The 15,745-nt window shown below is 34.3% G+C and overlaps 1 protein-coding gene across 3 annotated transcripts in view; it reads right to left on the reverse strand.

Annotated features, from left to right (window-relative positions):
• LOC120523849 (suppressor of tumorigenicity 14 protein homolog) overlaps positions 1-15,745 on the reverse strand; it is a 68,537-nt gene that overhangs the window by 27,603 nt on the left and 25,189 nt on the right. For 2 of the 3 annotated variants that reach the window (XM_039745509.1, XM_039745511.1), the window contains 3 exons: positions 7,759-7,901; positions 7,407-7,504; positions 3,380-3,489 (listed from right to left, as the gene is read on the reverse strand). In XM_039745509.1, coding sequence (XP_039601443.1) covers positions 3,380-3,489; positions 7,407-7,504; positions 7,759-7,901 — 351 coding nt within the window. The remainder of the gene's footprint in view (positions 1-3,379; positions 3,490-7,406; positions 7,505-7,758; positions 7,902-15,745) is intronic. The other variant, XM_039745510.1, reaches the window with a different exon arrangement.

The raw sequence follows: 15,745 nt of genomic DNA on the forward strand, positions 1-15,745 counted from the left end.
ACCAGTAAAATCTGTTTTTGACTTGAAATTTAGTGCAATGCTTTTGAGAAGACACATAATTTGTTTTCTTACTGTGTGTTAACTTTTGACCCTGTTGTAACGTCCATTAAAATTTCAAATACTCAGTTCAAATTGTGTAGGAAAAGCATGCTGGTTACAGAGATACATTGTGAAAAGGAACAAAAAAATTGTCACTGTAGAAGAATACTGTACTGACAGAGAGATTATATGTAGTAAAAAGCTCTTTTTGAAATTTGTCTTTTGTGAGTCACCCTCCAGTTTTCTATTATATAATATTTTGTCAGCATATATGATTAGTAATTATATACTTCTTTCTCTTCTCTTGGTTTATGTTAATTGTTTATTTGAATTATGACATTCTTTTGCTTTATTTTAAGGTAAAGACATAGTCAATTTCAAAATACTTTTCCATTTATAATAACATTCATTTACATAACATTATATTTGCAGTGCAGCTCTTAATTTGCATTTTGTTTAGTTTAATACCGAAAATGTGTTTTGGCCAGTACAGTATTTCCACATTTTATTAAACTGCATGGTTCCCATTTGTTGAAAAGGGGGAGACTAAGATGTGTTCCAGCTACTGAGAGGTTACACTTTTTAGTCTCCCATGGAAGGCAAACTCTGGTGTACTGAAACACAAGCATTATCAGATTGAAGAGGAGTAATGCAGATCCTGTTCTGGCCATTGAACAGTGAATCTTTGCTTTTCCAGAAATATATCATGGGTGTTTCATTAAAGTAACAACCCAGAACCATATTAACACAGTAAAGTAAGGCAAAAACACAATTTTAATGTAGAATATAACTCATACTTATCAGTTTTAAGTTTATTATCACAAGTATAGTACTGTATTACCTTTCTTAAAGTATTGACCAGTGAGAACATGTAATGCATTACAGAGAGAACTAATCATCCTTTCACTCTTTGTGGTAATGCATAAAACAAAGCTGTCATAAGGAGAACATTGTTGCAAGAGTTACTGAAGTGGCTACTCATATTTTAATGATCAAAATAAAATGAAAGACTTTACCTTTACATTTTTGTGCTTTGTGTCATAATGATTTTTATTATATTATATTTATATATTAAAATGTGATCCTTGTTTGCCAAATATATTTAAGAAGTATTTTTTAAAACACTTTTCCAAACTCTCTCATCGTCTTCACTTCTCCCAGCTATCACCCTTCATGCTACTTAGGTGTTGTTCAGAACCATTGCTCAGGAAGTGTATATCTGATTTCAATCACCCACCTATAACTACACACATAGTAATCAATTTGAAGCATACAGCTTGTGAGCATAATTGTCATTAAGCAAAGGAAATATGAAAATCTACCCATAACATAGACTCACTGTCAGTTTTGCTATGTTCATTACCCCTTGGTGTGTGAAGTAGACAAGAAGATTAAACAAATCATGAAAAGTTTAAATGATCCGTTTCATTACATTTGACTGTTATCTGATTAATCTTTACCAATCATAATATTTAAAATAAGTTGTGTAATTTACTAGTGATAGAATATTAGGTTCCATGTAAAAGTAGTCATCAAATTGCACAAAGTGCTAGAAAACTGTACCATCTAAAGTAAATCCTTATTTACATTGTAATATAAGTACTAGATATTCCTGTTTCATCATATTTTAATTTTTAATCAATTTTTAATTTACACACTATGTTTTGTAGCTTCAGGAACAATGTTTACATTAAACCAGCTTCTGACCAGTTCTGAATAATGTATGTTGTCCTTTTTATCTTGTTCCAAATGTTTAAACATGGTTCCCAATGTTATTTGGCTTTTACTAAGATGAATTTTGTCTTCTGCACTTTCAAATTCCTTGTCCTGGTGAAAATAACTGAAGAATACTACAACAAAAAAGAAGCACTCATGCCATACTTTTTTTGGATATTACTATTTTTTTAATGGTGATCATCTTATTTAAATCAAATGAACACATTTGTAACTACTACTGAATTAAATGACAATGCTTTACAAAAAACACAATAGCAATTTATTTGCTATTTTGTATTATTTGTATTTATTTATTTATTTTTACCATTGAGGCGGCTGAACCATCAAACCCTAATATTTAAACTCTCAAAACATGACTGTTTGTTGTACAAGTTCTGATCATCTTTTTCCCTTCAGATGCTCAACACGGTTTGAGTTTAGACAGTTTTCTATACATTTCTACAAATCATGCTATACTTGTGCTACATGCACTGACAGAAATGACTCATTTACTTCACTGAAAATGTAATAGCTGAGCTATCGGCCCATGCACAACATGTGGTAGAAACATTACTTTAGAGAAGTGCATAAGTACCAATTGTCAAAAGACACGGATATAGTCACAATAAAATGGACATCTTAAATCCACCCAGAGTAACAAACCTGGTCTCTCAAAAATGTAGTAACAGTATCAGCTACACATGTTTTTTAATTAAAAGTCACTCTGAAATCTGAATATTTCTTGACATTAAACTTAAAATCAGCAGAAACAAATATTATAAATGCTATTAAAACAAAATTAAATACTGCATAATTTTATTTTGAATAACACCTCATCAAAATTTCAATTTCGCATATTTTACTGCTGTTATAGTTTTATTGAAATTCTTGGTACCTGCATGTGGGTTTAATAAATAAAAATGTATACAAGTAAATGGTTTTTGGTGTGTTTGTAAAAGCTGTTTCACAAGGTTACAAATAAAAGATTTAACTTAAATTGAAATAGTAATCCATTTTGATAAGATCACTCAGTCAGAATTAACTACATAGGAAATGTTTTTTCTATTATATACTGTACTTCAGTTTCTCAAAAGATTTGGGTTGCACATTATTCTAGTGTCTTGGTGCAAATGCCATATTTAAAAAGGCAAATAATTTTATGATCATATCCCAAACACAAAAATGAGAGCAACAAGAGTTATATTTATTTTGACAGGTTATGGGTCCATAGATATGTCTTTAATTAAAGCGGTCCAATACCCAAAAGTGGTACATGTAGCATTCTACAATACATTCATCACCGACTAAAAAATATGCCTAAAACCATCTACATAGGGCATAGTGTTTTGAAGTTGAAAAAATATAAATCTCCTCATTCATCTCATATGTACATATTTCAAGCTTGTGTGCAATAACATACCAATGAATAATTACTCTCATATTGTTAAGTGGTATTTCCTGTAGTGAAAACTGCTAAGAGAGTCTGATAATTATATTTCTGTTGTAAAATATATACAGTATATTCAGACCACACACCAGATAATTTAATCCCAGTTAAAAGGATTTAAAATACTATTAAAATAACATTCAAGATAACATATTTTTGCTGTTAGATATACCTTACCTGACACCATTTATATCAAGCCAGTCTTTGTCACAGTAGTTTGAAGTTGGAGAATCTTGAATATCTAGAAATACTATTGTAAGTGATATTAAATATCCACGCACTGGAGCCTAGATGGTGATTAAAAAACAAAACATTCATTGTACTTTCCAAGGAATATATGTACACATAAGGAATTAATAACTGAGTAAATTATTACTTGCTTTCCTAATTACAACACATAAGCAATGAAATAATTCCTGTTTGGATACGTTAATGAAATCTTATCAAATACATTAAACTTCATTGTAAGAAACAAGTGCTCTATGATAGATTGATACCCCCATCCAGAATAAGTTCTTGCTTTGCATCTAACTTATACTTATAACTTACTATATAGTCTCCAGGACTGCGGAGTCGGAGACAAATTTGGGTACCTTGAGTCGGCAAAAATGTACCAACTCAGACTCCTAATAAATTTAAGTTGTAATGAAAAAAAAATACAGCAAGTTCAAATGTCCCATTTCACAAACAATAGTCATAATTAAGTACTTCTCTGATGTAAGAGTAAAGCCCAGTGCATTGTTGTGTTACTACTAGTGTGAAGATCAGCTGAGCTATTATAAAACCTGACATTCACATATTGTAATCTGGATTATGGTACATTACAAAAATTATTTTAATTTTATTTCAGATATAATATGTTTAACAAGTTCATTTGAGTGTAAACAAGTGTAATGATGTAGGTGTAGGTGTGTGGTATGGCCTGATGTGTGTTCAGGGGTTCTTGTCTTTTGTTTAAACTGGCCAATATGGTAGAGAGTCAGCTTCCTAGCCAGTAGTTCTGTGGTTAAATGACATGTATGTTGCCTTCCTTCAATAAACATGGAAAATACATTAGCATATTAAATACAGAGGAGTTAGAGTCGGGGAGTCGGAGTCAGAAGTACCGGAAACTAAGGAGTCGGAGATGGAGTTGAAGGATTTATCTACCGACCCCATAGCCCTGATAGTCTCTGATATCTGTAATCTTTTAGTAGATTCAAACAACCAATCCATCAAAAAAGATCACCAAAATTCTTTATTTCAAGACTCCATACAATACCTCTGTTAATAGTATCATAAATGTAAAACAAATAATAACAATATACAGTAAACACTGATTTTAAAATTACTAACAGTTGTAAAGGGAAACATGCATACAAAGAAAGTGCTTGGCAGTATTTAAAATTCCCTCTGAGACTTCTAGGAAGTGTAGTGTTTTCGTCTCTTTTAAAAAGCTGATGACCAGAAAGTGCCTCTTGACAGGCTTCAGTGGCACCGGAAGTACTCCTGAGAATAACTTTAAAACAGGCCGCAACTCATCAGTCAGACCTGAAATACTGCAGCAGGAAAGGGTGGTGTCCATCAGAAGTTAGCTGAAATGCAGCACCGTTAGTGCTTGTTCCAAGCCAAACACCTGCCTGTATGGCACATTGGCTGGGAAAGGGTATCCTTTATGCCAGGTGTGGGGAGCCTCTGGCCTCTGGGCCACATACGGCCTGCAAGACAGTTTGATGCAGCCCACCTTGCAGTTCATTAATTATTCATATTTTTTCATTAATGATTTATACAAAAAAACAACTCAAAAAAATATATAGAATGCAGTTAGTTTTTTCCCTGAAATAAAATATAATAAAATAGTCTAAGAGGCACATTCCGGCTGTATGCCAGTCTGGGTCACAGTAAGAGTGAACACAACAGACTTATCATTAATTATCATCGCTGACACACATTGGCGTCAGTCAAGAACAGAAAAGTAGATGATGAATGTTGAGCTTTCAAAGAGAAATGGATAAACAATTACTTTTTTGTTGAGGTAAAAGGCAAGTCAGTGTGCCTAGTTTGTGGGGATGTGCTCGCAGTGATGAAAAAGGCCAATCTCGAGTGCCATTACACCTCACAACATGCTAAAGTGGAAGAGTTGAAAGGACAAATGCACTGAGATAAACTAAACGCTCTTCGGTGGAGTTTGGATGCCCAACAAGCCACTTTCACAAGACCATGTTCTGACAGAGACACTGTCATGCAAGGAAGTTTTGTGGTAATTGCTAAGAAGCTGAAACCTCATTCAGAAGGAGAATTTGTGAAGGAGTGCCTTATTGTTGCTTCAGAGCTACTAGCAATTGTTCCAATGTGTCAGTCTGTCTTAAAGAAATGCTGCAGAGCATATTACTGATGTGGCCCAAGATATTGAAAACAAAGTGAAGGACCCCACAAGAAATTCCAGTTTTTTTCTCTGGCCTACGACAAAACAACAGACATAAAAATTACTGCCCAATTAGCCATTTTTGTGCAAGGGATTACTGCTAAGTTTGATACGAGGGAGGAATTGCTGTCTTTGCAAACCATGCATGGCACTACTAAAGGTGAGGATTTGTTTGAGCAACTTGTTTTAGCTATTATGAAATTTGGACTACCATTTGAAAAATTAAGTACCCTTGCCATAGTTGGCCCAAAAAGGGGATTGACAGGTCACAGTGTCACATATCAAGAAAGCCTGTGTAAACATTCTCTGAAGCTCAAAAATGTAATGACAACTGTTGCTTCCATCATAAATTTTATAAAAAGCAGAGGTCTAAACAGTTGCAAGTTCAAGGAGCTACTCAGTCAGCTTGATTTGGAGTATTGAGATCTGGCCTACCATTGTAAGATACAATGACTGAGTTGCACAGATATGCTCACACGGTTTTACAAACTGAGGGAAGAAGTAAAAGAGTTCATGAAGATGAATGGCAAAGCCTGTCATGGAACTCAGTGACAGAAAGTGATTATGTGATTTGGCCTTCATGGTGGACATTACTTAGTAATTCTCAGAGCTAACATCAAGCTCCAAGGTTCCAATCAGCTCCCAAGCTCTCAGTTGCTCTATATGTCAGCACTGTATAAGAAATAATTTGGAGTAAAATGAAAGCTGTGGCAAGTGCAACTGGAAAAGGGTAACATATTTGATATGTGATTTAATGTTGAACCAGCTGATGTACCTGATAACATGGAATATGAAATTATTTAGCTGCAAACCAACAACGAGCACAAAGCTAAGTACAAAAACCTCTCTCTGCTTGAGTTCTATAAACTATATATATGTCCTGCTGACTTTCCCATTCTGAGGAGACATGGTCTGAAATTTAACCTACTCTTGTGTGCAGCTCTTTTCAAAACTGAATCTTGCAAAGACTCGATTCCACTCAAGACTGACTGACCAAAATCAGCTGCGAATAGCATAATTGTCACTACCATTTGACATTAGACCCTTCACCAAAGTGAAGCAGTTTTGGCCATCACATCAGACAGGTTAGTGTGATATATATTCAGTAATTTAGTATAGCCAATGAAGGATGTTATAAAAAAATTAAATGGCCCTTGATAGGAAAAACATCCCCCTCCCCTGCTTTATGGTGTACACTTCCCTTTATCTGTCTGCTTCACCTTACAAAGCACACAAAAAAGTATAAAGATTCCTGACTTGTGAACTATTTAAGAGTCCAGTGAAGTATTCTGGTTTCCTAAAGTAGCATGCATTTTAAGAATTATTATGTTTATTCTTGCATTCCATTTTTACTGAATGTCTGAAGTGAGCTCTTGTTAAATACTTCAAATAATTAATAAACTAATAACTAATTGTACAACCCTGCCACCCTCAAATGGGTAAAGCATCAGAGTCAGAAAATGTTATGCTGTTATAAACATCAGGTTACAGAACTAAACTTTGCCCTTGCCAAATCTCAAGCAACATTTGCCTACTTGGTTACAAAATGATGACACAATAGAATGCCTAAATTAGCAAAGAGCAAGTATTTGGGGAAAAAAAACACATACAAATCCTCTTTTAACCAAACCCTTTGCGTCATACTTAAAATTAAAATAAATTAAATAAATCATAGCTGAATGGATTATACTAAAGATATGGTGTATTTAAAATACATTAACTAATAAATTTTAAAATAATTTCCTTAAACTTTAGCATTAAAGTTATGTGATACATTTTATTGAATAAGATTTTTCTTACTTTTACATTCCAAGTGCAATCAATGCTAGGAGGATAATGGCTAGGGTAATAAGGAGAAGATAGTGTACCATTCCAAGAGCTAATGCTTCCACCGCAGCCTAAGGCACAATAAACAAATTTAATGAGTAAAACAAACAAAGGCATTATAATGCAAGTTATATAAGGATCAGACCAACTCTTTTGCTCTTTTTGAAAGTTTGTTCTAATTGGCATGCACAGCTGAATAAATTATTATACATTTTGTATACTACCAGAAGCAGCTTTTTATACCTTTTTAAGAGTACATGCTAACAGTCAAACTACAGGCACTTGCTATTTGTCAGAGTCAGACTAAGATTAATTATAACCTTACCTGTTTTTGGAACAGCTTGAAAATAAGCCTTAAAAATGGCACTATCTCTTTGCCTGTTGAATGAGAAAGTTACTAGCATCACATTACCAGATGAAGTTAATTTTATGACAGGAGGAGTCCATGTTACTGGTATGCCACACCACCTATAAATTATAATGTAATGAAATTAAAAATATTATCTTATAAAATAAAATAATCATTCCTTTAAAAAGGAAGCTTGTGACAGAGTTTCAGGTGACAAGTCCCTCTTATTTCTTAAACATTAAAACATTATATAAACTTCTGGAAGCCTACTTTTATTTCTTCAAATTGACCGCAGCTACACTCCATTGATGCATTCATTTCTCCTTGAAGATTTATCATCCATGAAATGCTTTTCTTCTAAATGTAAATGTAGAGCATGCATAAACTTTAAGTTCATTTAAATCTGATGAAATAATTATTTTAACAAAATGCCATGGTTGTATGATTATACTAATTAAAGATTGGAAACCTGCTGTTGAAATTGCACTATATTGATTTAAAACTGAATTTGTAAATGGTGCATTAGGCAACCATTATTTTAAAACATGTGTGTAACAAAATACATTCTATTAGACTTTTGCATAAAGAAATAAATACTGTAGGAAAGAAATGGAACTAGATATTGATGCAGCATTTTTTTATTTCAACAGAAATATATGGGGCAAAGCTAATATACTATTGTTTGTGACATACAATATTTTTGAACATATAAACTCTAGGTCTACTAGGTGACATTGATGTCCAAGTGAAAATGAACAAGGAAATTGCAGTTTTCCAATTGTTTGTAGTAAAGGCTAATTAATCACCACTCTCTGCCAGTCACATAAAATAAAGTTAATGTGGACTTGAATATATATTTTGGCTTCTTGTTTTAGTTTATTTCCTCTAGTATTTGAACTCTTGTCTGTCCCCTGATCACATAATTGTCTTTCCCAAATAGTGCTTTCCATTTCCTGTTATAACAAAAACCTTTACTCTGAGCCTTGCTCATAACAGTACTCTGCCTAGACTGTTATTTGAATTATACCTAGAGACGGGGCATAATGATGCCAAGCGCCTAGAACAACTGGATGCATAAGTCAATAGTTAATAAAAGAAAATGTGACTTTTTCAAAAATTAGTTGGAACATCTTGGTCACATTATCCATTCTGCAGGTCTGAGTAACATCTGAAAAAGTAAGTGAAATAGTCAAAGTGTCCACTCCATTCAAACTCACTTATTTGACATAATTCCTGGGCCTGATTACATACTATGGACAATTCACTTCTAATCTGGCAAAGATTCTAAAAGCATCAAATATGTTCTTGAATAACTGAGTAGGCTAAAAATGTGCAGAAAAAATTCCCTTAGTTTCTCAAGCAGGAGATAAAAGCCTTGAAATTACTTAGAAGCACAGAATTAAGTTTAAAAGAGAAGAACAAATGCAGTTCTGAAAGGTTGTGTCTGTACTGTGAAAATTGATTGCATCTTTTGAACAATTTCTCAAAAATAATGAAAAAAGAATGTAATGCAGCTTTGAAGGTGATTTGTAACATTAAACAACCTCAACTCAACTATCAACTTTGTTAGTTCAGACTTTTTATAGTAAAAGAGCTATTCAAAAACAATTTTGAAAGAAAAAATGCTTTTATTAATTCAGCTGATGGTGGAACAATTGGGAAGGGTTTCATTAAATATATCACACTTGATCACAGGTTGCAAATGTAAAAAATAGTTTTTTGCCTTTAAATGCTTAAAAAGCGCTGTCTTAAAATAAACTGGGCTTCTGGGGAATTACTAAGATATATTTAAGATAATACCCACCTTAGGTCAATGACTTTCTATAGAAAGCAGTATGCCATGTGCCATGTGCTTGTGAAGCTTATTCCAGGTGTTCTATGGCAGCAATTAAAATGTTCTGATTGGTGGATGACCTACAGTGTTTATTCAGATGATCTTAGCTAGACTTTGTGATATTTCTATGTTAAAAATATAATCTAAAACATAACTCAGGTTTTTCAGTGATTTGTGAAAACTACATGATAAGCATGTCATAAAAGGTGTTCAATTATTATTATTATTATTATTTACTGTGAATTACTGAAATTAAGCATTAACTACAAAATCATATTTTGAAGTATCACTTTTATTTTTAATTAAAATAATGACATTGTTTTCACTTATTTTTTCTTTACATATGAATTACTTTTACATTTGAGATTGTCCTCTGGCTTCCTGCAAATTTAAACTGGACTAAGCAATTTGATAATGGATGGCTAAAAATTGATTTTGCTTAAAGCAAATAATTTACACTTGTACTATTAAGCTGCACAGACATTCTTAAATTTTTAATCCTTCTGTTTGAAAAGGTGTATACTATAATCTGAGACACTATATTTTTCATTATTTCAGACTATCCATCCATTATCCAACCCGCTATATCCTAACTACAGGGTCACAGGGGTCTGCTGGAGCCAATCCTTGCCAACACAGGGCGCAAGGCAGTAAACAAGCAGGGCACCAGCCCACCGCAGTATTTCAAACTATTTAACTATAAATGCAATTGGTGCTTGGTCCTAATTCAAGAAGTTCATATTTTATATGATCTTTTTCTCAAACCAGTATCTTAATTTGATGTAAGCCCATGTTGTTAACTGAACTCCATTTTAAACTGATGATTCTTAACTATATGAGTAAAATCTCAAAAATTACAAATAGTGAGCTGAAGCTGAAGTCTCTCCCAAAGGGACCAGCCACAAGGCAGGAACTAACCCTGGATAAGGTGCTAGTCCATCACCGACCACTCTAACTCATACCACTTGACCATTTTTAAAATTCAGAAAGATGAATAATGCTTCCAAAACATTTAGTATAAAGGAGTCTATTTAGTTCTTATATTTTTTGCTTCAATCTAATTTACTCACTTGTTAAGAACTTTAAATTCAATATTATTTATCTTTTCCTCAAACCATTTCACTTGTGTGTAATAATCATTAAGTGACTAATTTAATAAAATGGTACTCTATTGGCTACACACTTGGTAGTGCTACATCACAAGCATTCCTGGCACTATTTAAAGAAAAGGGCAGACTCCTTTGATGTTTCCAAGAAAATAAATTAACTTATTAAATGGGCCATTGTTTTTGGTTGAGTGGAACAAAGAGATACTGTAGATGCACATGAACGAATTGCTATTTTTTAATATATAGGCAAATGCAAAGAAAGACTATCACGCCGGGCTGCACAGTGGTAGCGCTGCTGCCTCGCAGTTAGGAGATGTGGGTTCGCTTCCCGGGGTCCTCCCTGCATGGAGTTTGCATGTTCTCCCCATGTCTGCGTGGGTTTCCTCCCACAGTCCAAAGACATGCAGGTTAGGTGGATTGGCGATTCTAAATTGGTCCTAGTGTGTCCTTGGTGTGTTTGTGTGTGTTCTGCGGTGGGTTGGCACCCTGCCCGGGATTGGTTCCTGCCCTGTGTTGGCTGGGATTGGCTCCAGCAGACCCCCGTGATCCTGTGTTTGGATTCAGCAGGTTGGAATATGGATGGATGGATGGACTATCACTCCCAGGCAATCAAGAACCGAATACCACATTATGCAAAACTGTATCTTCTAGTTTCTATTTCTAAATGCACAATGAAGAAGAAATGAACATCACCACTGAGAAATATTGTACATGCAATTGATATGTAATATTTACATTATAAGTAAAATCCATCCATCCATCCATCCATTTCCTAACCCGCTGAATCCGAATACAGGGTCACGGGGGTCTGCTGGAGCCAATATAAGTAAAATGTATACTATCTAATAATTTTCTTCATCTAAATTCTGTTTTTCAGTATATTACTTAAAGCTTATGTTCACAAAAATATAGATAATTAAAAATTGTAATATTTGTGTTTAAGTTAAACATTTTAGCTGTAGCTGTGATAAAGTAAAGGTTAAATATTAAATATTATGAGAGGAGTTACTTTCAAGTTATTGCTCTAAAAGCACACCTGCTTGCATCCTGGACTGATGATCACAGGAACAAATAATCACAGGGGCAACTCAAAGTAAAAATGAACAAAACAAGAAAACAGAACTCTTCTGCCTTTCTGGACCTTCCTAAATAGATTTGTAATTCTTGTCTATCAGCTGAGGTAAACTACAAACTTCTGCACAAGTCCTTCCTTCACTTCCCATCTTCATTATCTCATCAGACCCTGGCCACTCTTTGGTTCACAAGATGAATGTTAGCTCATTCTCCTCTCAACCACTCCTTGCCATTAGTGGTAAAGCTAACATTCCAATGTTTCCAATGCAATAAGCTACAACTCTCTTTAGCAGATCTTAGTGTCTTTGCACTCCTGACCTTTCTTTTGTCCTTAACGGATGGGTTTTCAGGGTAGACCCCCAGTTTATTTCAGTGTAACCTTCTCCATCTTCTTATACTGCAATGTGATTTTACCTAAAAAACCACTGGTGCTTGCAAAAGTTCCACTTTTTTAGAAAGACACTTATGTCAAAAATACTAGCAAAAAAAGGCTTTAATTTTTTCTTATGTTTTATAACATCATCTTTTGGACAAATTATTAAATAGAAAATACACATTATGCAAGAAAGTCAGCAAAACTTGACAGATAGATTAGATAGATACTTTATTAATCTCAAGGGGAAATTCACATACTCCAGCAGCAGCATACAGATAAAGAAATGACAGGTACCAACATTTGACCACAGGTTCTTGTAGCTGCCACCATATGTCAGGTCTTAACACAGTCATTTGAGACTCTAATCCCCTGACAAGTAGGAAAAATTAAGGCAATTGGGGAATCTTCTGAAACAAATTTGGCCTGTACTGCTGTTAAATGATAATACTGTGATGTTGCCACATGTTAGAACCCAAAGAATACGGAGTATATTGGAATAAGATGCAATCTGGACCCATCTTTCACTGTTCCACTATATCATGGTATGACAAACAAAACAATCTCTATCCATCTTTTCTTGGTGCTAGCAAAATTTCTCATTGCTTGTGTGCATGGTATGTACTCAATTTCCAGTCTGAACACTCACGTCTGTTACATCTTGCAAACACAAAGCTGGTCCCTCTACAACTACCACTTCTCTACAATAAAGTCAAATCAGCACAAACATATGCAGTTTTTAATATCTGGAAAAAATTTTGAATTAACTTGCTTAGAGATCTTTCTATAGACAACGTCTTTGCATCCTATGAACAATTACATTCCAAATTTAACATTCCAGCTACACATTTATTTCACTATCTTCAAATCAGGAACTTTGTTAAACAGAACCTTCCAGATTTTCCTCATCTTGCACCCTCATCCATGCTGGAAAAAATATTGCTCAATCTCAAGGACTTAGACTCCATCTCTACAATATATAAAATAATTTTACAATCCCTCCCTTTCAAAGATCCAAGAGGACACTGGGAAAAAGATCTCTCAATTAATATATCAGAAAAGGAGTGGAAAGTAGCAATGCAGAGAATTCACTCGAGCTCCATATGCGTAAAGCATACAATTATACAACTTAAAATTATATATCGAGCACATCTGTCTCGACTAAAACTCTCCAAAATGTTTCCAGGGCATGATCCAACCTGCAAACGTTGCAACCAAGTCCCAGCCTCACTGGGTCACATGTTCTGGGCCTGCACCAAATTAACATTATTCTGGACAAAATTTTTAATTACCTTTCAGATAGCCTTGGACTCACAATCCCTCCTAACCCATTAACAGCTGTGTTTGGGGTTCTTCCAGAGGGGTTTAAAGTGGAGAAAGACAAACAAATTGTGATTGCATTCACTACACTTTTGGCACGCAGACTTATTCTGATAAACTGGAAGAACCCAAACTCTCCTCTTTAAGTCAGTGGGAAACTGATGTGTTATATCATTTGAAATTGGAAAAAATCAAATACTCAGTTAGAGGATCTGTACAGACTTTTTTCAAAACATGGCAGGATCTAATCAGTAATATTTTAAAATAAGTTCATGAAGCACAGAGAATTTATTAATTTAGGTATGTTTACAAGCCTTAAATTTAACATCATTTGGCATGCTCTCTCTCTCAGGGGTGGGGATCGATCTGTTCATAACTCAATTTTTCTTTTTGTAAAAACTTGATTGCTTTGTATGGATTGCAATAAAGTTAATAAAAAAAAAGTAAAGTCAAATCAATTTAATTTTTTCAGCTTGGTATCTGGAGTTGATAAAAAAAAAAAAAAATAGCGCAGTTATTTTAATCTAACAAGTTAGCTTCATCTTCAGAGAGCTTGGGCAGAGCCAAAAGTTCCAGTAATTAATTTATTTTAGATGAAGAGGGTCTGGAACTTACTGCAAATGAGTCAAAGTAGAATTATTTTTTTAAAATCTATTAATTTCACTGGGTTTACTGACAAGGTTCCCTGTTTTGGTTTTAATGTTTGAAATCGAGGCAGAAGGCATACACTTCAGAAGTCCAAATATCAATAAGATACTGGTTTTAGCAATGAATACAGAATATTGAGCCTGCATGTTGTGGATCTTAAACTCCACTCCTTGAAGTAACAAAGAGTTTCATCTCTATTTACTTTCAGTAACCAATAATTCATGTCTTTTGATTGCCACACGAGGGCACTTGGTCTCTAAAGATAAAAGTTGTGATTCAGGTTTGGAGATCTTCTGTTGTTTGATCATGCAAACAGTATGGAGAAGTCGTGTATTGCTCCTTTGGCAGCAGTCCACAAGAATGCAGGATCATCAACACAGTCAGAATTAACAGTAATAAATGCATCACGTTTGAGGTAGAGCTTCTTGACAGAAACATCAGTACGTACAAAACAAGTACCGAATGTCCAGCGGTTAACATTGAGGGAAAATAACCGCATAAGGATTGATCTGTGGTGTGAGAGACTGGGGAATAAAAATACAGTCATTCCTAAAAGGGGAGTGACAGTGGTAAGGAAAAAAAGGAATATTCTTTAACTGCCGAGTTTATTAGCTGGTAACATTCAACCAAATTTAAATAACAAATTAATTTGGAGACTGAATAAGATGAGTGCAGAATACAATGATGAAAGGGGGGTGGAATTTACCTAATAGTGATTTTATTATACAAATTTGTCTCAACACTGATAGTTATCTCAAAGTTTTTGAAATTTAAAATGTGATTGGTTAGAAAATAATAGATTTTATTTATAACACACTTTTCATTGACAAAATCTCAAAGTGCTACAACAAGAGCAATAAGATAGGGTAAGAGTGACGACTAGTATGGAATTGGGGAGTAGGCAACACACGGGACAATCCTTTTCTCACCCATCTTCATTAACAAGTAGCAAAAGCAGTAAGCATCATCAGAGTATTTTACACAGTTTATGTCACATTAGAATTATCTTACTGCACTTACAAGAACTATCTGAGAAAGAAGTGACTACAATATATTCTTATTTCTGAATTGAAAGACATTTTGTCACACAAAATGTTTCTGATCATCAAACACATTTAACCATTAGTCAAATATAACACAAGTAAACACAAAATGCAGTTTATAAATGATGGTTTTTATTATTTAGGGAGAAAAAATCCAAACCTACATGGCCCTGTGTGAAAAAGTAATTGCCCCCTGAACCTAATAACTGGTTGGGCCACCCTTAGCAGCAATAACTGCAATCAAGCGTTTGCAATAACTTGCAATGAGTCTTTTACAGCGCTCTGGAGGAATTTTGGCCCACTCATCTTTGCAGAATTGTTGTAATTCAGCTTTATTTGAGGGTTTTCTAGCATGAACCGCTTTTTTAAGATCATGCGATAGCATCTCAATTGGATTCAGGTCAGGACTTTGACTAGGCCACTCCAAAGTCTTCATTTTGTTTTTCTTCAGCCATTCAGAGGTGAACTTGCTGGTGTGTTTTGGGTCATTGTCCTGTTGCAGCACCCAAGATCGCTTCAGCTTGAGTTGATGAACAGATGGCCGGACATTCTCCTTCAGGAT

The sequence above is a fragment of the Polypterus senegalus genome, chromosome 2, assembly GCF_016835505.1.
Source record: "Polypterus senegalus isolate Bchr_013 chromosome 2, ASM1683550v1, whole genome shotgun sequence".
NCBI classification, from domain to species: Eukaryota; Metazoa; Chordata; class Cladistia; order Polypteriformes; family Polypteridae; genus Polypterus; species Polypterus senegalus.